Genomic DNA, 22,067 nt, shown 5'->3' with positions numbered 1-22,067 from the left:
GAAGAAAAGCTAATAACAGGATAATATTTTGGTGAACTTTTACTTTTATGTTCTTCTGGAAACATAAGTTGTCCATATTCACCAATATTTCCTGATAGCCTGAGGTATAACAGGAGAGGAGTGATAAGCCAAAATGAAACTAACAAGCATCTTTCTAACGTCCAAGCTGTGCAGGCCCTGGACAACTTCACCAACCAAGAGAATAACCTCCTATGTGCTGTTCCTTCACCTCTACCACCACCGGACAAGCATAGAAGCCCCAAAGCAAGAGATGGCTGGTCAACAAATAACATTCCAAAAATATTTTCCCAAGACAGGAAAATACAGAAATGCACAGTACACAAGGAACAGCTCTTGTGACTTATTTTACCTGATTTGAAACACAGAAATTTGACTCTAAACAGCCAGCAGTGGTAACTACAAGTCCTCAGCATCTAAACAGGTGGCTGCATACAAGCTCACAAGTACACATTTGTATTAGGCCAGGCCAGCTAGCCAGACCAGTAAGAGGAACCTGCCCATAGTTGATTCATGAGTACAGCTTCCTAGTCACACTTTGTTTGCTAAATATAAAAAAAGTTGAAGTAAAGGCCCTAGAAAAGAAAGGCAGTCTGCATGTGTTTTCCGGACAAGTATTGTCCGGACAAGGATTTTCTTTTTTTTTTCTTTTTCTTTTTGAAGATTTTATTTATTTATTTGCCAGAGATAGAGACAGCCAGCGAGAGAGGGAACACGGGCAGGGGGAGTGGGAGAGGAAGAAGCAGGCTCCCAGCGGAGGAGCCTGATGCGGGGCTCGATCCCAGTACTCTGGGATCACGCCCTGAGCCGAAGGCAGACGCTTAAAGACTGAGCCACGCAGGCGCCCCTCAAACAAGTATTTTCTGAAATAAGTCTGGGGTGCTAAGTGCCTCTGGACCCAGATGCTCTTGTCCAGAGAGACGGTAATTTTAGACTTACAAGAGAAATGCAGAAAGGAAGAGTATTCTAAATGGAGTGAATTAAGACAAGTTCCAGAAGCAACACTACACGGTATGGGGAAAAACTGCCCCAAATCCCCAAATGCAATGTTCAAATAAATGTGATCGTAATTGGGAAGACAGCCCTCATAATCAATGGAAAACAAGATTAAAAGTAGTAATAAATGCACTAGTCCTAAATTATCCCTGCATAATTCATCTCCTTAATCACAATCCTCAAACGGAACCTGCTGGAAGCCAGATGATACTTCAGTAATATTGTCAGTGGCTAGAATTCACCATTAGCCTTCCTTACAACTTCCCACCAAAATCAGGGTCCTCCTCCGACAAAAGGTGAGCACACACAGCTCCATATTCATATTACATGACGAAGAGCTTATGCTCAAAATCTCTCCCTGTATCACCAATGTCCCATGAGTCTCCTCACTACCCTATGGCGCTTTTCCGCTGCACATTCTTCCACATCATATGCTTCCACCTTCCAACCTCACGAGTGGACAAGACTTAAGTGTCACTTCAAAAATTTTTCCAACTTTTATCGGAAGAAAAAAGGGGAGAGAAAACAAAGAGTAACAACAAATACAACTAATACAATTCACCAACTTCACTTACCATCTACTTGGGTAAGAACTGAACTTGTCCTAAACCTGAGTATTATGATTGGCTCCCTATGTTAACCACGGTGAAAGCCATCTGTCTGAGCCCTGGCTACAAACAGGACACACAAAAAGGGTAACTCCCCCTCACAGAAAAGACTAGTGCAGGACACATCAAGCAGTGGGCACAGAACCTGGCCTGGCCAGTGCCTCCACCTTCTCAAGCATCAACTCCTCTTTTTACTCCTCTCCTACAGAATGTACAAATCACAAAACAAAATACACATACACCACAAATGCCACCTTCTGCTAAAACAAACAAAATACCTGGAACCTTAACTTCTATCACAAGTGTCACTGCTTACAATTTTTTTCTTAATTGTCAAGACGTTTCCCATAAACTCTGAAAAGAATGGACTGTTTCTTTTTGAAACAACAGAAAATGATGTGACATAACCTTTGATTTCTTTATTTAAAAAACCATTTTAAGGTGATACGGTTGCAACCATGATCCACAACTACTTCCTGCATATGTCAAAACGTATACACCACTTCGTCTTCAGACTTCAGAACAGATCACAAGAAATATAATTTGCTCTGGCAAACAGGCTCTCAATCAAAACAAGTTCCACCCACCTTCAAAGCAACCAATAGCTGCCCACCTACCACCCTTCCTAAAACATCCAAACAGAGCTGCTCTTGGGCCCAGGAATCGCCTACCAGCCACACAGCAACAGAACAGCCGGCAGGTTTGTTCTGCAGGTGCCTGAAGGCAAACAAGCTCAGCACTAGGCATCCATGCAGGACTCAGGTGAAAGCTATACCCGGAGAGAAAAGGGGAAGGGAAAGGGGAAAGGGACAGGGACAGCAGGATCCACAACGTTCTCCATTTGCTTAATGCATCTCCGGGCAGACCCCATTCTTAGCTCTGATTTCACGCTTCGCAACACCACCTACATGGACAGCCAGGGCTGAATTAAAGGCTCTTAGGAACATGCACTATGAATGATGAAATGATTCATAAACATCTTCAGAAGTGAGAAAGAGCAGCAAAAACCATCACTGTTTCGGTGCGGCCAGAGGAAGGTAGCCTACCTGCAGGGGCTGAATGGATCATCCATGACTAACAGGCTCTGGTGAGTCTAGCTGTATCCCTGAACCTCTACTTACTGTTAAAACTCTGCCCTTTTCTACTCTAACAACTCAAAATGGAGGCACATGCAGTCTGAGAGACCTCATAGAGCTTTCACTGAGCTTGTGCTATGACCTAAGCCTTCACGCAGAACGCAGAAACTTCCCCCTCACACTGACAGGACTGAGCATGTGCTGTGACCCTCCCTCATCCATACACTGTCTCTCAACGCAATCAATCTCAACCCTGCTGTTTCCGTAAATAAAGCCCAGCCAACAGACTCTGCAGCTTCTCCCTGCATACCAAGCTAGTGTGCAGGGAAGTGGGGCCTTAGAAAGGGGATCCGAGACAGCCAACGCTAGGGAACTCGGCAAGCCACACCACCCATCGAGAGGCTTCAGAGAACTGCCCTGCTCTGACAAGACAACAGCCAAGTTTTGTCTTTTTTTTTAAATGTGGTTTTAAACAGCAAGATCTTCAAGAAGGAATAACATCAAAAGATACAGATATGAATGACCATATATAGGATTAATTAACAGAAACTACAGTACATTTATAAACATAGTAGTAGCTACTTAAGGTGAACAACCCCACAAATTTCATTTTGCAAACTTTGTAAACATTTGAGAAAAGGCCACACAAACAATCCTGGCAAAGCTGTGGAGTTCTGGGTATTGTCACAGCTACAAACGCAGTGTAGACAGTACAGAAAACAGAGTATCTAAAGAACACTGTATTCTATGCAAAGAGCTTACTCTCTCTTAAATAAGAAGCTCTAAAATTGCCTAAAAAATAAATAAAAACATTTCCCAAAGAGATATGAATCCAGTCAGGCATGTCTAGCTTGAAAAATGTACTTCTAACACTAATAAGGGAGGGAAAGCTCAAATCGAGAGGTCAAAGAACACTATGCCACAAATACTCGAGCATCTAAAACTCTCATTTGAGATCTCCTGATTCAAAGATTTAGGCAATGTTTTATAGCACTGCCCGTGAAGCTAAATTCATTTAAAATTTAATCAGAAAAGATTTCTAAAGCCACACCGGCAAGGCCGTGCCATGCTAGTCCTACTGAGCGCTGTGTACTTACACTGTCCACAGCATCAGCCAAGACATTTTCTGCTAAAATCTCTAAAAACACACACTTAAAAAAAAATAAATAAATAAAATAAAATAAAATAAAAATAAAAACACACACTTTGTGCCTCTCCCCATAGCCTCCTCCTCCAACAAAAAGGCAAAGTGGGCTGTCAGCCACATGAGATAGCCTCGTTTGGGATGCATACACAAGCATAGTTTTCCACTTGCCAACTAAGAGATGATTCTATGTGTGATTAATTTGTTACAATTAAAAAAGAAAAATAAGACCGTGAAACTCCCGAAAATGTATAAAGGACAAGACAGTAGGAAAGAGCAGCGCTAATTGTGTTTCCCACAAACGTAAGAGAGTGTGAAGAAATTAAAGATCTGCTTAAGAGAGTACTCCGTGTCCTCGAGATTCCTAAAATAAATGCAGGATCCATTCCATTTCCTTAGTGCTCCTGTTTTTGTTATCAAATAAACTAAATTCTGAGACTATGATTAGAAAACTCTCAGCATACTGAAAATGTCATTTATACAACACAAGAAATGCCAAATACACTTAAATAATTTTGCTTTTGACCCAGCAACTGAAGCAAGCAGCTACAGCTTGGAAGACCACTTTCCCTATTGGTACATAAAATAACATGTCCCCAGACGTGTGAGACCAGAAACAGTCTGAAGAAAAAGACTCTAAAACAAAAGCAACTGAATTGCCTAGAAGTCAAATAGCACGAATACGACTATCAAAGTATTTCCTTCAAAAGTGCATTTTTTCAAAACTACCAAATCACATGGAAAATGTTCCCTTGGAGAAATCAACATAAAATAATAATTTAGTAAGTTCATCATTATTCTGAGAAACCACAGGAGCTGTTCCATGAAGCATAGCATAAAAATGGTTATTATGATAGCAATTCAGGAAGTGTCACCTATAATTTTGGTCCCACCAAATACCCTGAGTGACACTAAGGGCAAGCCATCAAAACCCTACGGCCTTTTCTCTGAACACTGGGTCCCGTGGTGGCCGTGGCCTCCTTCAACACCCTCTTGGTCGTCTTTCCTGACACTCACCTCATAGTTGCCCTCTGCATGCCACCCGGGCAGATCCCTAATCCCGTCTCTCCTCAGTGGTGGCACACCCCAGGGCTCACCTCACTCTGCAGTTCTCTTCTCTGGTGTGTGGAGAATTCACCCATTCACCCACATTCCCGGCCGGCTCCTCTCTGGAGAGACCTCCTTACTGGGAACAGCTGGGAAACCTCAGAGAACTTCATTCTCCTCTTGCTGCCCCCTAACTCATGTCAACTTTTTCTGCGGTGTCTCACCTCTCTTAACAGATGATAAGCTCCTTAGGGGCAAGATCAGTATCAAAATCATCTTTACTGGAACCACCCAAATCTCCTCTTTTGTACCTCAAAAACAACAACAACAACAACAAACACCTGAAGCACTGAGAAGGGCAAAATAACACTTAGATAGTCATTCCCTGGCAGAACTTACAAAACCTAAATCTGAAAATGAGGAAACATCAAACAAACCCAAACTAAGGATATTCGACAACACTGGCTTCTAACTCTTCAAAAAATGTTAATGCCAAGACGAAAGAAAAAAAAGCCAAGAAAAATGTTGTGAAAACAAACAGAAGCAAGGGGTATTAAATCAAACAACTAAATGCCAATGCATGATCATGGGGAGAAATCACTATGAAGGTCAGTATTAGAAAAACTAGCAAAATTTAAATATGGACTATATTCGATTAAATGGTATCATATCAATGTCACCTTTCCTGATTTTGCTAACCATATCATGATTATATAAGAGAACGTCCCTTGTTCTTGAGAAATACACACTGAAATATCTATGGAGAAAGAAGCCTGATGCTGCAATTCACTCCTAAATCGTTCAGGGAAGGAAAACAGAACAATAAAGCAAAGATGGTTAATACAGAGAATAACTCGGCAAAAACAGAAATAATAAAGCAAATCTGTAATAAAGTTGAAAATATATATAATACATAAAATAAAATCACTAAGAATAAATTAATAAAGCAGATATTGCAAAATGTTAACTGGTGAACTGGGTGAAAGATACATATAGGAGTTATACGTAGTAAGAAAACTCTTGAGTTATATACATAAAATATTTAAAAATTTAAGTATGTATGTATGTATCTATTTATCTATATATTAAAAACACCTACTTGTACTAGTTAGTCTTCAATCATCAGTCCTCATGGAATCTGGAGACTAGACACATCACTGGCAATGAGGGCTACCTGCTTCCACAGTGCTCTAACCCCCAGACTGAATCACTTAACACCCAACTCTGAGTTCAGTCCAACCTCAGAATATGAAGTCAGTTCTCCTCAGAGAAAATTGAGAAGCCCTGAAACCTTGTGGTTTGGTAATTAAGTAAGCCAATGTGCTATTTAAACATAAGTTCCAATTTTAGAAATGGGCTCTGTTTCCATTGAGCAAGCCCTATCTTACTGAGGACCAACCTGTGGCTCTACTCACTACTTCCAAGCCCCTAAGACCTGGGCCTTGTTTTCTCCATGGCTGTCTTGATCACTAGATGTCTGCTTACTGCTGCTGACTAACTGCCTAGACCTCATTCCTGCCACATTTCCTTGCCACCTAGCTGCCTGCAGGGATATGCACACACAAGTTGCACACGGGCTACCCACGTGCTTCCTTCTGTGGCCTCTACTGCTAGGCCTTCCTCAAAGTCCTGTGATCCCAAGTACTTCTACAGTGTCTCCGGATCTCAGACCTCACTCTCTCCTCCGATTCTACCCTTAGCGAACAACAGTTGAAGGATTAACATTTGTGAACAGATTAAAAGGGACCTGAGAGGGTGAAATGAATATACTACGTTAATGGAGTCTTTCTAAAATTAAAAAGGTTTATTACATAAAAACTGACTGAAAAACCATTTTGTCCACTGTCATACTTAGTTTTTCATGAGCTGAAAATTTGTTTATCAAATGTAAAGTAAGAACTATAATATTCAAGTTCCTAGGTTTTATTTTAAAGAGTTTTTTACTTACCAGAAATAGAAAAATGTTTAAAATGTTTTATTTATTAACAACAAATTGTAAAGCAAAAGCAGCAATGAAAACTTAACATTCAGGCAACTCTAGAGAAAAAAACTTGGTGGAAAAAAAAAAAGATATTCTATTTGACTTTTAATTAGTACTAGTTAGTCAAGAGAAGGGAAGCATTTAGAAACTGTGTTTAGATTTTATTTTACAATCGTCCCTTGTGTGTGGAAATGGAGCTGAATGTTATACCTACTGCTCTGATTTCCAACAAACATGCTGGTTTATCCTATCAATTCTAACAATCTGCTCACATGCTTTCTCAGAGTCTCTATGGCAAAAACTATTATACCATATTAATAAAGATTCATTTCTTCATCCCCAATTCTCACACATTTTCATGTCTTAATGGATATGGGATTCCTATTTTTTTCTGATTTTAGAGGGATACTTCCAACACTCTGCCTTTAAGTATAGTGCTTGCTACAGATTACTGTTTAATTATTCAGTCACAAGAGGGAAGTTTTGTTCTACGGTTACTTTGGTAAGAGTCCCCTCCCCCAACATGGACTTTCAACAACAGTTTTCTCAACATCAAGATGAGTATATAGTTCTTCTTCGTCATATTAAAGTGGTAAGCTATATTAACAGATAAATTTTTAAACCAGTCTTGTGTTCTATAAACCTAACTTGGGTAAGTAGATTTTTCATGCTTTGCCAGATTCCATTTTCTAATAATTTATTTAAACATCTTACATGCATGTTCCTAAGTAAGACTGACCTATAAATTTTACTTTTTATTCTGGTTTTGGTATAAAGGTTTGACTATCTTCATAAAATGACTCAGGGAACCTACACCATCTTTCTCTGTTCCCTGGAACACTGGTAGTTACCTATAAAGCCACAGTCTAATTTTTTATTATTATTTTTGGTCTAATGAGAAGAAAAGGAAATGTCCTGTACAATTGAAAATGCCTTTAAAGGAAGAAGGCATGCATTTTTTTTTACCCACTTCCTCCTTCTTCCAGCCTGAAATCTAGATGCCATGGCTACCATTCAATTGACACCTTGAGTACGAGGTAAAAGTTGAAGTTAAGAATAGGTCCCTGATGGTTGTGGAGTCCCACGCCCACCTAGAACTGCTTCCTCTCAAACTCTGCTTACATGAGAGGGAAATTAAGGTTCTATTTTGTTTCAGTCAGTTATATAGTCTCTCTCTGATAGTTCTAGTGTTGAGGTGTATAGCTTACCATTTGTTTTATCTGACTCAAGTTGATGCCACATTGTTTCTTCCAACATTTTGTCATTTTTAATAGTGCACTTGGCATTCAAAGATATATTATCTGTAGATATCCTACAAGTTTTTGAATGAGAGTATGCCTCTTGGAGGCTCAATGGCCCAAGACCACTTTTTACATTATCTTTTCATCCTAGAGTTCTCATATTTTTCAAGAATGTGAATTCGTGTTCCAACTGTCAGGGGGGCAAGGCCCAAAGTTATGGATTGTAACAGAAAATTCTCCCTCTATTCCTCAGTCTTCTTTTTTGTGCTTAAAGTCCCAGTCCCACATAGGTTTCTCTACCATTTCCCTCTAATTCCAGATACATCACCTACCTCACCCTTTCACTGAAGAACAGACCTTCGATGGCCCTAACTTGGTAGAGGGCTCTCAGTTCCAAATCTCTAGATCAAGACCCCATCTCCTATACCTGGTGGGTGTTAAAGGCAAGACCCTTTGGTTAAGGAGACAGTAATTAACCCAACCTCCTCTCATCAGGGCTGATGAAGGATCACAGCTTAATACTTTACTTGACAGTTTCTCTTAATTCTTACAAGTTCAGCTCCGCATTTAAAAGTTGTTATATTTTATTCAACACTGGTAGATATTTACTAGCAAAGGGGTTTTTGAAATTATCAAATCTGATTTTTTGTCCTATCTTATTAAAGTTCTTATATTAAAAAAAAAGTTCTTATATCCTCAGTAGGGCTGTACATGTACTCTCAACCGTTACCAACATTTGCCAGCTGACATAAATGTTATAAGAGTTCGAATGTGACGGATGGCAGAGGAAAAGCAAACAAAAAAAAATTTATACCTAGCTTCAGTTTCTTGTCCTCAAAAGCTATACAAACACCATGAGCTGTGATGAATGGACAAGAAAACTTCACTAAAACAGAAGTAGATTTTGAAATGTCTGAAACCCAAATTAACTGAAATAAAGGAGATCTAGATTACTCTTCAGCTGAAGTATAAAGATTTGTGCTGAAAAGAGATGTTCACAATGTTACTTAGAATAACCAAATATTGGAAAAGCATAAATGTTCAACAAGATGGGACGAGATAATTATGAGACATCCACATGATGGTAGATAGTGTTCATTACAAATGTTTGTGTAAAACATTTAATGACATGGTACGATGTTCACAATAAAAGAAAATGAATAAAGGAATGCATGATTATATGTACATTTTGTGTAAACAATATTTTAATTATACTCTTAATACATACACACACCTATATACATGTGCACATAGATGTAAACTCTCAGTTCCAACTGAGATGTAAACTGAAGGGGAAAATATACAAACATGGATTATATAATTATGTATCATTTCAGTTGGCTTCTTTAACTTTGTATTTGTCAAGTTACTCTCTAGTGAGCACATATTTTTCTCTTCATTAGAAAAGCTTCAAGTTATTTTCCAACACAGCCAGAAGAAAATGAGGTTGTATATGAGTCAACCTATGATAAAAATCATCAATGTTAAGAGCACAGGCTTTGAGTCAAATAGGCTTGGGGTTTCCTGTTTAGTAACTGTATGCCTCAGGCAATTCTTTAATATAATGCCAATTTTCTCATTTGTAAAATAAAGGTAATGCCAACCTCACTGAGCTTTTATGGGAAAGAAACAATGAAGCAGAGAGTAAGCATTCACTGCCTGCAAGTAGTAGTTGTTCTCCCCTGGGCCCTCCAAAGATGTTACAAATTTGTTTCCTTGAGGTCACACTTTAAGAAATACCAAAAGCTATTTCTACTAAAGATACAGTTCAAGATAACAAAACCCATCCGTGTGTGGGAGAGAGTAGAGTCAGTGATAGGAAACTGAAGTAAAAATATTAAGGATTATGAAATAAGGTTTCTCACTCTTAAAGATGAGAATTACAAATAAGGAAAAAACTAGCAGGAACCCTATGATATTGGATTAGATGTGGAGAATCTGGTATGAATGCATGTACACACACACACACACACACACACACACACACACAGATACAGAAATATAGATGTAAAAGTTTGCATACTCTCCCTCTCCCCCACTTTCTTTCTCCCTCCCCCACCTGACACACCCTAGCCGTTTACTCAGAGGCCTGACAGCAGTGACACAAAGTAATGACCACACCTAAGTATCATTCTCTGAAATCTTGGACAATTTGACCTAAAAATGAATAATGATAGTAAGAGATCATACAAACAACTGAATAAAATAGGAAGCCATTAATCCACCTAGTGTAAATAAATGAATAAAATGAAAGTTTCATGGGAAGAAGAAGCTATCTATGCGTGGTCTCAAAGCAGCAACCTTCCACAAAATGGTCATTAGTTACAAAAGGAAAGAGAAATTCTACAGTTGCAAAGTCTGGCGAACAGCACCTTATTCAACTGATTAAACATTACCAGCCATGAGACAAATTATGACAGGATGTAGGAAAAAAGAAGACATGACTTCTGTGCTATCCCTGTCAAAGATACACGATCTAAATCTAATAAGGAAACATCACAAATGTAAACTGAGAGACAGTCTACAAAACACCCTATAATCTTCAAAAGTACCAAGGTCATGAAGTGAAAGAAAGACTGAGAAACTGTTCCAGACTGACTGAACAGGTGCAGGACAACTGAATTCATCAAACTGGCTCCTTTTACTATAAAAGTCGTCATTGGGAAAACTGATAAAATCTGAGTGGGGTCTGTAAATGCCATGGCAATATCTGAATGTTAATCTCCTGAGCTGGAGGACTGTACTGTGGTTGTGTAAGAAAATGCCCTTGTGCTCATAAGGAATACCCTAAGTATTAGAGTGTGGTCAGTCTCATGGCGATGGCATACTTTTAAAGGGTTCAGTTAGAAAAGGTCTCCTCCTATACTTGCAACTACTCTGTAAGACTGAGACTGCTTCAAAACAAAGTGAAATCAATGAATTATGCAAGTAAAACTCAGAATAGTGGTGGGCACAGCAGGGCTCACCAACTGTAGCTATTATTAGTAACATTATGGCCACTGTCAGTTGGGGGAGAGATTATTTGTGAATCCTTGCAAGTGCCTCAGTTTATGATTGCTGCTAAATATAATGGCAATCATCCTTAAGCTTCAATATTGCTTTAAAAACTCCTCAGAAAAAGAAAAGCGGAGAAGGCACAAGTGACTGATCACAGACATTCTCTCCTGGATGACATTGGAGCTCTCAGCTTGTTTTCCATCTGACTAGCAAGAGAAGACTCATTTTCACAAAGCAAAAAACAAAAAATACAATCAGATGTTTCATGCTACAGAGCAAGTCTCTGAAGAGATCAACAACACTTTTATAAGACAGTATGGGGTGGGGGTGGGGAGAGCAACAGATCAATGACCATCAGTACAAAATGCTACATTTTATATGTTCTCTTCACTATCCCTACATGCACTTTAGTGACCTAAAGAAGAACTCTTATCTAGCAACGGGAAACAAATGGACTGGTTCCTGGGAAAATTCGTGTTTCATAATTTAAAGGTAAAGGCATCTCCTTTCAAAATGGCCACTACCAAATTTTTCATTCTTGCTGAGACCCCATCGTTACTCCCTTCCCCTCCTTCCCCTCCTTGGCCTGAGGCAAGAACCTTAGGAGAACTTTTCAAAGGAATGAATCATAAACCCAGAAAGGGCCAGAAAGTATAGTAAAAAAAGGTACTGGCCAATAGGCTGAAGCTGATTAAGTGAGGGGATGGGAAGATGGGGAAAAGGACATCCAAAAATTCAGTAAAACCTACATGCTTATATAGGGGGACAGGTTCATTTATTATAAAAAGCTCAGATCTATTTATTAATAAAAAATTTTTTTTCAGGGCATCTGGGTGGCTCAGCTGGTTAAGTGTTTACCTTTGGCTTTGGTCATGATCTCAGGGTCCTGGGATTGAGCCCTGCGTTGGGCTCCCTATTCAGCAGGGAGTCTGCTTCTCGCTCTCCATCTCCCTTCGTCCCTCCCCCCTGCTCCTGCTCTCTCTCCGTCTCTCAAATAAAATCTTTAAAAAAATTTTTTTTTCAATTTTCATTCTCTCAAATTTTTCATTGAAATATTCTGACCCTAGAAATGTACTGTTTCACATTAATGCCATTTACATATTCATTATAATTGTTATGTCAGTTTCATTAGAGGCAAGAAATTTATCTTTCATTTTTAGCAATTGTATATTTTCAAGAAGAATTTTGTAATCAATATTCTAAGCAGAGTCAAAAATTTCCAGTGTTCAGACTTCCATATGCCAGCACAATCAACCAGATGGTTAATGGTCTACTTGGTAGAATCAAGACATCTTAAGAAGTAGTTTATATTTTGCTTTTGGACTTAACATTTTATGAGGTTAAAAAAAAAAAAAAACTTTGATATTTTTCAACCGAATTTATAATTCCTTTTGCAATTTCCAAGAAGCAACAAAAACCTGACAGTTTATACTAGCAACCTACAAGGTAGCTTGTGCCACCCCCATTTTATTGAGGTAGAAACAGAGTCCAGGAAGTACCACCCTTAGCCCTGAACACAAAGATGAAGTGACAGCCCAGAATCAGAACTCAGGCCCCCTGAGTCCAAGAGGGGAGTCAGTTTTAACAAAAAGATCAAGAAGTCAGATTAAATGGCTATGAGATACTAGATAAATAAAAAAGCAACTAAGGACAGTAAGCAGAGGAATGCAGCCATGTCCCTCTGATTATAGATTATATCGCCTCTTTTTATAAGCCAAGATCAACCTCCTTTAGCTCAGCCAAGAATACTGGTGTTTTGTGCATATGTCTATAAGGTCTAACCGGCTTTATGTATTAGGACTTTTGATGTGAAATTTATTGACTTTATTTTCTAACCAGAATTTGGATTAGAACCCTCAGACAAAATGAGAACATAATGACATTATATTGCAGAGTATGCTGATTGCAGGATTAAATCTGGATTAAATCTGGGGTAAATCTTGCTCATATAGCCAAAGCACACACTCTCTGAGTGCAGAAATGTCAAAACAAACTCCAGAAGCAAAGCCTGATTACCTAAGGGTTCAAAACTCAGGCCTCTCTCATTAGTCAGACCCTTGTTGTTTGCATCCTATTTGAAGCTGGAAACATCTGCCACCAAATTTTTTACTCAGGTAAGTTTTGTTGCTTAAATGACATGGCTAGCAAGAATACAGTATCACCATCTCTTGTCAAAGATCCTAAGGGTCAGAGGATTTTTAGAATTCAGAATTTTTTGGATTTAGAAAGGTACTATAGCCATATACCATATACTAAGTGACACGCCAGCAGTGTCTGAGCAATGACCCCCCTACTCTTTCACACTGGTACTTCTGCAGTAAAAACTGTGGAAACTCACTCAACTCAAGGTGAACCAACTCAAGAATATAAATAGCCTCATCTCAGTTCAAGCCAAGTAGGACCATCCAATGAGCTTCAGCACTAACTTAGCATACTTTTTTTTTTCCCCCAGAGCTTTCAGATTTCAGAATTGAGTTTAGGATTTCAGAATTAAATATAGAATTTCAGAAAAATAAAAATCCCATGTCAATTACTAAGAAATCCACACTCCCTGAACTTTAAAGGCAAAGTACCAAAGACTATAGAAAAGTCTGTTTCCTACTGTCATATACATGTTCAATAAAGTAATCCCATCAAAAACAAGAAGTCTGGAACGGTCAGGTCTCTGACAAGATGAAACGTTCAGAAATATAATAACCAGGTTAGGGGAAAAATTTTAAAGTAGCCAAACACTGGGGCTTATTAAAAAAAAGTATGCAAAAAATGTGAAAAACCACTCCAAACTTTCAGTGCAGGTGACTATGCTAAATAAATTATGGAAAATTACATAAATCAGCTTTTAACTACTATTTAAAAAATGTGCTATGAGAAGGAAATAATCCCATCTCAAGCTTTAGTTTCAACTGCTCACTTGGACTAAAGTTCCTGAGTTATTTCAGAGGAGGGGAACGGTCATCAAAGTCACCATTCTGTCACTTGCAATGGTCTCAGCCATATATATGCTCTGTCTCACAGACACAGAACAGTTTGACGTTTCCTCTCCAGATGACTCCGGGCACTGAGTTATAGCACAGAGCACTATGCAGCCACGATCACATGACAGTCCTGCTCTTTCGAATGGGGGAGAAATACACCAGAAGCCCGCTCTTCGCACAACCCCATCCCTCACAGACTTAAAACAAAGACACAAACAGAGGTAAGTTCTTCAAGGGTATGAAGCCCAAGCATTCTAAGGATTAGGCTGTGTGCAAGCCAGGTGGGGAAGGCAGAGTCTTTCTACACTTCTATTAAATTACACACACTCTTGTGACAATCTGAGCAGCTGTGGGAACTTCAGAGTTATAAAGTGGGACTCAGGGTGAAACCGGTGAGCTAGGGCAAATTTTTACACTTACTTTGTGCAAAGTGTGAGATCTGCCATAAGCTTTACTTACAAGTAGACATTCAAGGTTTTTTTTTTATTTCAATTCATCCAACACCCCTCAAAAACCTACAACATGTCAAACCATCAGCTGGACGAGGAGAACACAAGCACAGAAACGAACAAATGGCCACCAGGAAGTCAAAGCAGCAAAAGAAGTGACTCAGGATGCGTATCTATAAACACACGGCCATGAACATGTCTCGGTGTTGTTTTTTCAGATGAGAGACAGATATCCTGCTGCTGCATACCTAAGCCACTCTTGAAAACATAACCGATGGGAAGAATCACTCTAAATGACTGGCAGCAACACCCGTTGAAAAATGAGACCAGAACTTGCGCAAGTCTCTATTTACACAGTTAAGTTATACGGTATCACTTTTAATGAGCATTCAGCAAAAAACAGATACATAACCAAAACTAGCAAAAAAATTATTTGGTTGCTTCTTATGAATCCAAGAGCTAAACATTTAAAACACAAAAGCTATTTAGTCAATTCACTGATACAATCTAACTTGTGCAATGTGACAACCACTGATCAAACAGTTAAATCAACATGGCATCACTGGAATTATGGACTCCTTTGCATCCAGACAGAAATCCAAGATATGACCACGCAGTCAATAAATCCATTCTGTAAAATAAACATTTTGAAATACAGGATGCTCTGAAATACTATCACTGATCAGCTTCTCTATCAGTGGCACAGGGCATACTTTTGAAAAAGAAAACAAAAGCTCAAATTTACTGTTTTCTAAAGGAAATACAGGAAAGTTAAAAAAAAAAAAAGTGACCACTGGATATTATATAAGACTGATGAATCACTGACATCTACCTCTGAAACCAATAATACATTATATGTTAATTAATTGAATTTAAAATTTTTTTAAAAGCTGACCATTCCTTACACTATCACCCCTGCAGTTGTTGTCTATAATATACACAGAGAGAAACACTAATATGTATGTGCCGACAGAGCTTCAAGCAGCCTCTAAGGATTGTGACAAAGAATACACTGCCCTTTATTAACCCTAGATTATCTGAACAGTAACCTTCTAAGTTTTACATATAATTTCTCAGCATCCTCTAGGAGAAGGTTTTCTCTAAAATAATACCCACCTTGAAATCACTCTGAATACAGCTCTTCTACTACCCTCCTTTGGCCAAGCAGCTTTTCTTTCTTTCTAAGTCCTTATATCTATAGATTATGTCTCGGATGTCCTGAGCACAAACTACTTGATCACCAGCTAACATTCTTCTTTTTCTTTTTAAATCCTTAACCCATTGTAGTTGCATGATTGATGCAGAATAAAAATGAACGCACATACTCTTAAAGAAGTTCCTCCGTGTGCTAAGTTAAACTAAAATCTACTACAGACATAAAGAATTTTTTTCTGTTAAATTATTTTGATTCTACTGTTTCTCACTTAAAAAGTAATAATTCTACCTGTTACAAAGATCTCACTGAGATGGCTGAGAACTGAATGTAGCCATCTCATCCCAGTAATCTTACTAAAGATGTTTCTATGAGTCTTTCTGAGGTTTTACTAAATGAATAAAACAGATGACTAATCAACAAATTTTCCGTAATGTCGTAGTGTTTTCGGGAGTGCCTAGGTGGCTCAGTCAGCTGAGCGTCTGCCTTTGGCTGAGGTCATGATCCCAGGGTCCTGGGACTGGGCCCTGCATCGGGCTCCCTGCTCAGCGGAGAGTCTGCTTCTCCCTCTCTCTCTGCCGTTCCCCCAGTTCATGCACGACCACGCGCTCTCATTCTCTCAAATAAATAAAATCTTTAACGAAAAATGTCCTAGTTTTCAATATGGTATCATGGAAGGCTAGACAGAATGTGCAGTAGGGTAATAAACTGCCAATTCATAGTTAAGTTCAAAACACAGATCAACTAAATGTACATCTTTGCCCTGCCCTCTTGAAACCCAAATTTTCTCACTTTTCCTTTTCTTAATAAAATCAAGAGCAAACAATAAGCTGCTTTAGACACCAAAGACATTAATTAGAACTCCTTCCAAAGAGGTTTACTTTGGGCTTTGGAGTTGGTTTATTAAAATCTTACTAGCATATACCCAAATGTGTAAACACACCTACACGGATGCATGCACGTGAGAAAAGCAAAAGTTCTCACTGAGTGGGTCCAAGTAACTCACTTACCTTGTCTCAGGGTTGTAGCCTAATATGTAGAAAAATGAATCCACTCGAGCTTTAAACTCTCTAGCAGCAAATATGTCAGAAAAATGGGAGATGTTACACTTCCCTCTGAAAATAAACAAGCATAAAAAATACATTAGTATTACTGTCAACTGCTTTGCAAACCAAAACACTACTGGAGGGACAGAGGCAAGGAAAGATAAAACTAAATCCATGTTACTCAAAAAACATGTAGAATATGGCTACAGACTCCATAATTACCGATTCAAAAAACTGGGAGTTCCCAAAAGAACTAAGAAAATGTCCAAATGTTGTATTTTTTTGTTTCAGGACTGCTTCAACCTACAACTTCAACTGCATTTACCTCAGCATTTTAGTCATGGAATAGAATTAATTAAACCACAGAGGTAAATTGAGGGCAGGGCTGTGATGAAAGGATATTAAACTAAAATGACAGGAAAAATTTAAACGACAGTTAAATTACTTAACAACAACAACAACAAAATCTGCCTAAAGCCTTTCTAAATCATCAAAACAAAATGGGCCTTTTCTTCCTCTTACTTTACTATAGGCAGAATGTAAAACTGTCAAATATTTTTCTTCTCTTTTAATGTGCAAGAAATAAAACGACTTGGAACTTAAAACTGATAGGCTTTAATTTTTTAAATACATAGATGGGCTCTAATACATAAACACACACTTCTCAAATTTTCAGGTCATGTTAAATGAGCATAAGTTGGAAAATATCTCCTCACAGAAATATTGCAATAAAAAGAGCAGTAAGATTTCCAGGTTTGTCTACCAACACAATTTAAACCACAATATAGTTGAAAACTCTATAATATGGCCAAACTCCTTAAAACACACACACACACACACACACACACACACACACACACACACACACACACACGTGTTGGGAGAATTTTCAGGGTTCCCAAGGAGGCAGGGAGATTTTAAGCAATTCCCTTAGTGGTCCCAGAAGGTAACTTTAACATCAAGTGGAAGCCACAGGCTGTGAGTATAGCAGGTGGAACTGGAGAATCAACAGCACACCAGCAGCACACGCGGGATGCTTCCAGGGGAATGAATTCCTACCACTTCAACAGGCATTCCATTCCCATGAGGACCCCGTGAGTTGGCACTTTAACAACATACACAGCAGCTAACGACCAAGGTGTTAGAGAAAGAAACTAGCTGAGGGATAACAACCTGGGGATAACATTCATTTGCTTCCTATGAAGAAATTAAAAAGCAACTTCCTCCTTTTCCACAGAGCATAAGCCTTCCTAATGGCAAGAAGCTAACTAAGCCTCAGTGTGACCAAAGCCTCAGTAATGGGCAGAAGGTAACTAAGATGGGGCTCAACCTCCATTTTAAAAATTAAACAAAAATGCTTTTGATTTATTGAAGTTCCTATTGGGAACTACTGATAACATAATGCAGGGCTGTTGAGCACTTGAAATGTATCTGGTCCAACTGAAGAAAACTAGATTTTAAATTTTAGTTAATCTTAATTAATGTAAATTTAAATAGCCCCATGTTGCCGGTGGCTTCCATACTGAACAGCACAGATTTATATACCATTTCCATCATTTCAGAAAGTCCACCGGAAGCACTGATTTATAAGTAACAAGATACAATTAAAGGGAAATATGGACTAGGAATCAACTTTGCAGGCCCAGGACCTATCTCTAGTATGTAGCTGGAACTAAAATGAGCTTCTGGAAAAGAAAAAGCAGGTAAGATCACCTTTACAAATGAACAAACAATGCACTCACTCTGAAACTAACTATCCATCAATCTGACATGATTTAGTCCCTGAAACCTAGAAAAAATAGGTTAAGTTCCTTTATCAGCTAAACAGGGATAAGAACACCTACTATACCCATCTCATACTAAGGAGATCAAATAAGAACTCTATGAAACTTTAAACACCAAAGTGCTGTACAAAGTAAGTTATTTCCAGCATTGTCTGTAACTAGAGGAAAGTGATTCCTCTTTTACTAGTCTTCATCATTACTCATATTCAAGGGTACCCTTTAACTTGAGTAATTAATCAATGTATTTGTTAAAGGTATAGAAACCCTACCAACCCACAATTCTAACACAGGCACTAGAAAACAGATATGTTTTGTTCAGGAAAGGGTTTCTCAGTCTCAGTATTACTGACATTTTGGACTGAATAATTTGTTGTTGTCAGAGGCTGTCCTGTACTTAGCAGTATCCCTGGATACAGTGCCCCCATCGCAGACACACTCATCATTGTGACAATCAAAAACATCTAAAGACATTGCCGAATGTTCTATAGGGACAACAACACAGCTGGTTTAGGGAAAGCCAGAAGTGGCAGGAACATAAGCATATCATCTGATAAATGACCATGAAACTGTAATGGATAATCTCATCTACCACTAGGTCCTCTATTTGCTTTCTAGTTGATTATGTGAAAAGTACTGGTTTTTGTATGCTAATTTTATATCCTGCTACTTGACTCATTATTTGATACAGTTTAATCATTGGTTTTCTGAGGTTTTCCAGGTATGTTAGCTGTTGTTTGCAAATAAACATAGTTTTACATCTTCTTTACTCTTTTTTTTTTTTTTAAAGATTTATTTACTTGGTGGGGGGCACACAAGCAGGGGGAGAGGCAGAGGGAGAGGGAGAAGCAGATTCCTCACTGACTGGGAAGCCCCACATGGGGCTCGATCCCAGGACCCAGAGATCACAACCTGAGCTGCAGGCAGATGCTTAACTTGCTGGGCCATCCAGGCGCCTTTTACTCTTTCTTAGGACTTGAATTACACTGACCCTCTCACACAATGTGGAAAGTTATGGAAACAGTGGGCACCCTTGCCTTGCTCCTGATCTTGGTGGAAATGTCTCTCAGGTATTACTATTAGATATGATACTAGCTTTAGAAATAATCACTGCTTTAGAGATAAGGGGTTTTGTTTCCCCTCAGATGTAACAATATGGTATACAACATTAGCAGAGTCTCTAATAGTCTCTCTGTATTTTTGGAATAAATCCCAATTGGTCATAATGTCATTTTTAATGAGATATTAAAATTTTAAAGGATCTGATTAATTAGATTTAATGTTTTTCTCCTCATTAATTTCTGTTTTTATTTCTATTTTCTTTCTCTGTGCTTTTTTGCTGTATAACAGCTTTTATTCATACTAGCCTGAAACAATCCAAATGTCCATCAATAAGGAAATGGGCAAAATATCATTATATATTTGTAAAATGAAATACTTCACAACAATACAAAGGAAAGAAGTACTGATACATAGCACATCACAGAGAAAAAGTCTCAAATACTAAATGCTGAGTAAAAGTAGCCAGGCACACAAAAGGCATATACTGTATGACTCCATTTCTATTGAATGAATTTCTAAAACAGGCAAAAGTAATTTATGGTGAGAGAAATCAGAATAATGGTTGCTTCTGGGTGGGAAGTTCTGAGAGGAGAGTAGCTTAAGAGAACATTCTGGGATGACAGGAATATTCAATGTCTTGTTCACGGTCAAACAAGTTTATCAAAATTCATAAAAATATAAACTTTAAATGTGCATTTTACTATATAAATATATTTAAAGTATTAGGGGAAAATAAAACAAGAGTCACTAGCACGTAACTACAGCTGTTTAAAGTTGCTATTCTTGGGGCACCTGGGTGGATCCAGGCGGTTAACTAAGCATCCGACTCTTGGTTTCAGCTCAGGTCCTTAGATGGAGCCCCACATCAGGCTCCAGTTTCAGAGCCTCCAAGGTCCTATACACACCCCATTTCTAATGGGATGCTTCACTGTTAACAGAAATATAACTAAAGGGGCGCCTGGGTGGCACAGCGGTTAAGCGTCTGCCTTCGGCTCAGGGCGTGATCCTGGCTTTATAGGATCGAGCCCCACATCAGGCTCCTCCACTATGAGCCTGCTTCTTCCTCTCCCACTCCCCCTGCTTGTGTTCCCTCTCTCGCGGGCTGTCTCTATCTCTGTCAAATAAATAAAATCTTAAAAAAAAAAGAAAAGAAATATAACTAAAGACTGGGAAGTGCCCTATTTAAGGGGCCTTTCATTCATCAGAAACAAGGCTTCCTGCTGGACTCATTTTGGTATTCCTTGGTGTGGTGCCCCACAGTTCCACCCTGGGCACGGCACCATTTGGTAAGTGTCCCAATTGGTGGGATGAGGCGATCTGAAGGGGATGAAGGAGCAGGAAAAGAACCACCTTACACAAGGAAAAAATATAAATGGAAATATGGCCCAGAAATTCATTCCATCAAAACTATCTGTAACTGGGAAAGTCTCTGTAGATTCCCAGGCACATGCAATGCACAGAATGCTTAGAGCAGCAGGCCTACCAACAGCTTTGGTCATCACCCTTGCCTGAGCACAAAGGGAAAGAAAGATCTGGAGACAGAGTCAGCACCTTGTCAACTGTGAGCCATTTGACTAATGACAGGTATAGAATTTTTTTTAAAGTGTCTTCTGTTTTTCATTCTTCTGTTTGTCTTGCCTTCCTAGGGGTTATCTGAACACTTTCTATGATTCACCTGGACTCATTTACGGTGTTTTCAGAATATCGCTCCACACAGTTCCCTAAATAGTTGTTGTATGTGTGACAACTGATGTCACTTCCTCATCAGTGCCTCTGCCTCCCCACGGTGAAGTGGAACTGCTGTAAGCCTCGCTTCTACCTTTTTTTGTTATTCTTTTTATCATTGAAGCTGGGGACTCAATCGTTTAATTTTGTTTTTTCATTTAAATTGATGTGTTTAACGTAACTAGCTTTCCTTTGATCAGTGTTTTTTTTTAAGATTTTATTTATTTATTTGAGAGAGGGAGAGAGAGCGCGCACATGAGGGGGGAAGGGTCAGAGGGAGAAGCAGACTCCCTGCTGAGCAGGGAGCCCCACGCAGGACTCGTTCCTGGCACTCCAGGATCATTCATGACCTGAGCCAAAGGCAGTCGCTTAACCAACTGAGCCACCCAGGTGCCCTTTGATCAGTGTTTTAAATGCATGCTGCAGCTTCTAGTACACAGTATTTTTACTGTTGTTTTTAAAAATTTCTTTAATTTCAGTTTTATTTCCCCTTCTACTCAGGAGTTGTTCAATAGGAAGCTTTATTTTTTAAGTTTTTTATTTTAATTGCAGTATAGTTAACATGCAGTGGTATATTCGTTTCAGGTGCCCGATATAGTGAGCCAAGAGTTCTATACGTTACTCAGTGCTCATCACGATGAGTGTCCCTTAAATCCCCACCCCCTATATCCCCCCTCCCTCCGGTGACCATCAGGGTGTTCTCCACAGTTAAGAAAGAGGAAGTTTCAAATTTCCAAGTGAAAGGGGCTTTCTGTTCTTTGTCTTTGT

At 38.9% G+C, this 22,067-nt stretch overlaps 1 protein-coding gene across 7 annotated transcripts in view; it reads right to left on the bottom strand.

Moving 5' to 3' along the window:
- Positions 1-22,067, bottom strand: part of RERE (arginine-glutamic acid dipeptide repeats) — a 409,563-nt gene that overhangs the window by 137,593 nt on the left and 249,903 nt on the right. For 5 of the 7 annotated variants that reach the window (XM_045803582.2, XM_045803583.2, XM_087858422.1 and 2 more), the window contains one exon: positions 16,696-16,800. In XM_045803582.2, coding sequence (XP_045659538.2) covers positions 16,696-16,800 — 105 coding nt within the window. Of the gene's footprint in view, positions 1-2,668; positions 2,983-5,988; positions 6,166-16,695; positions 16,801-22,067 lie in introns of those variants that run through there. The other 2 variants (XM_045803588.2, XM_045803587.2) reach the window with 2 other exon arrangements.

The sequence above is a fragment of the Ursus americanus genome, chromosome 33 (genome assembly GCF_024610735.1).
Source record: "Ursus americanus isolate L20-20 chromosome 33, mUrsAme1.1.p, whole genome shotgun sequence".
In the NCBI taxonomy this organism is placed as follows: domain Eukaryota; kingdom Metazoa; phylum Chordata; class Mammalia; order Carnivora; family Ursidae; genus Ursus; species Ursus americanus.
Note: the sequence above shows the minus strand (reverse complement) of the source record. Positions and strands in the feature narration are given on the sequence as shown.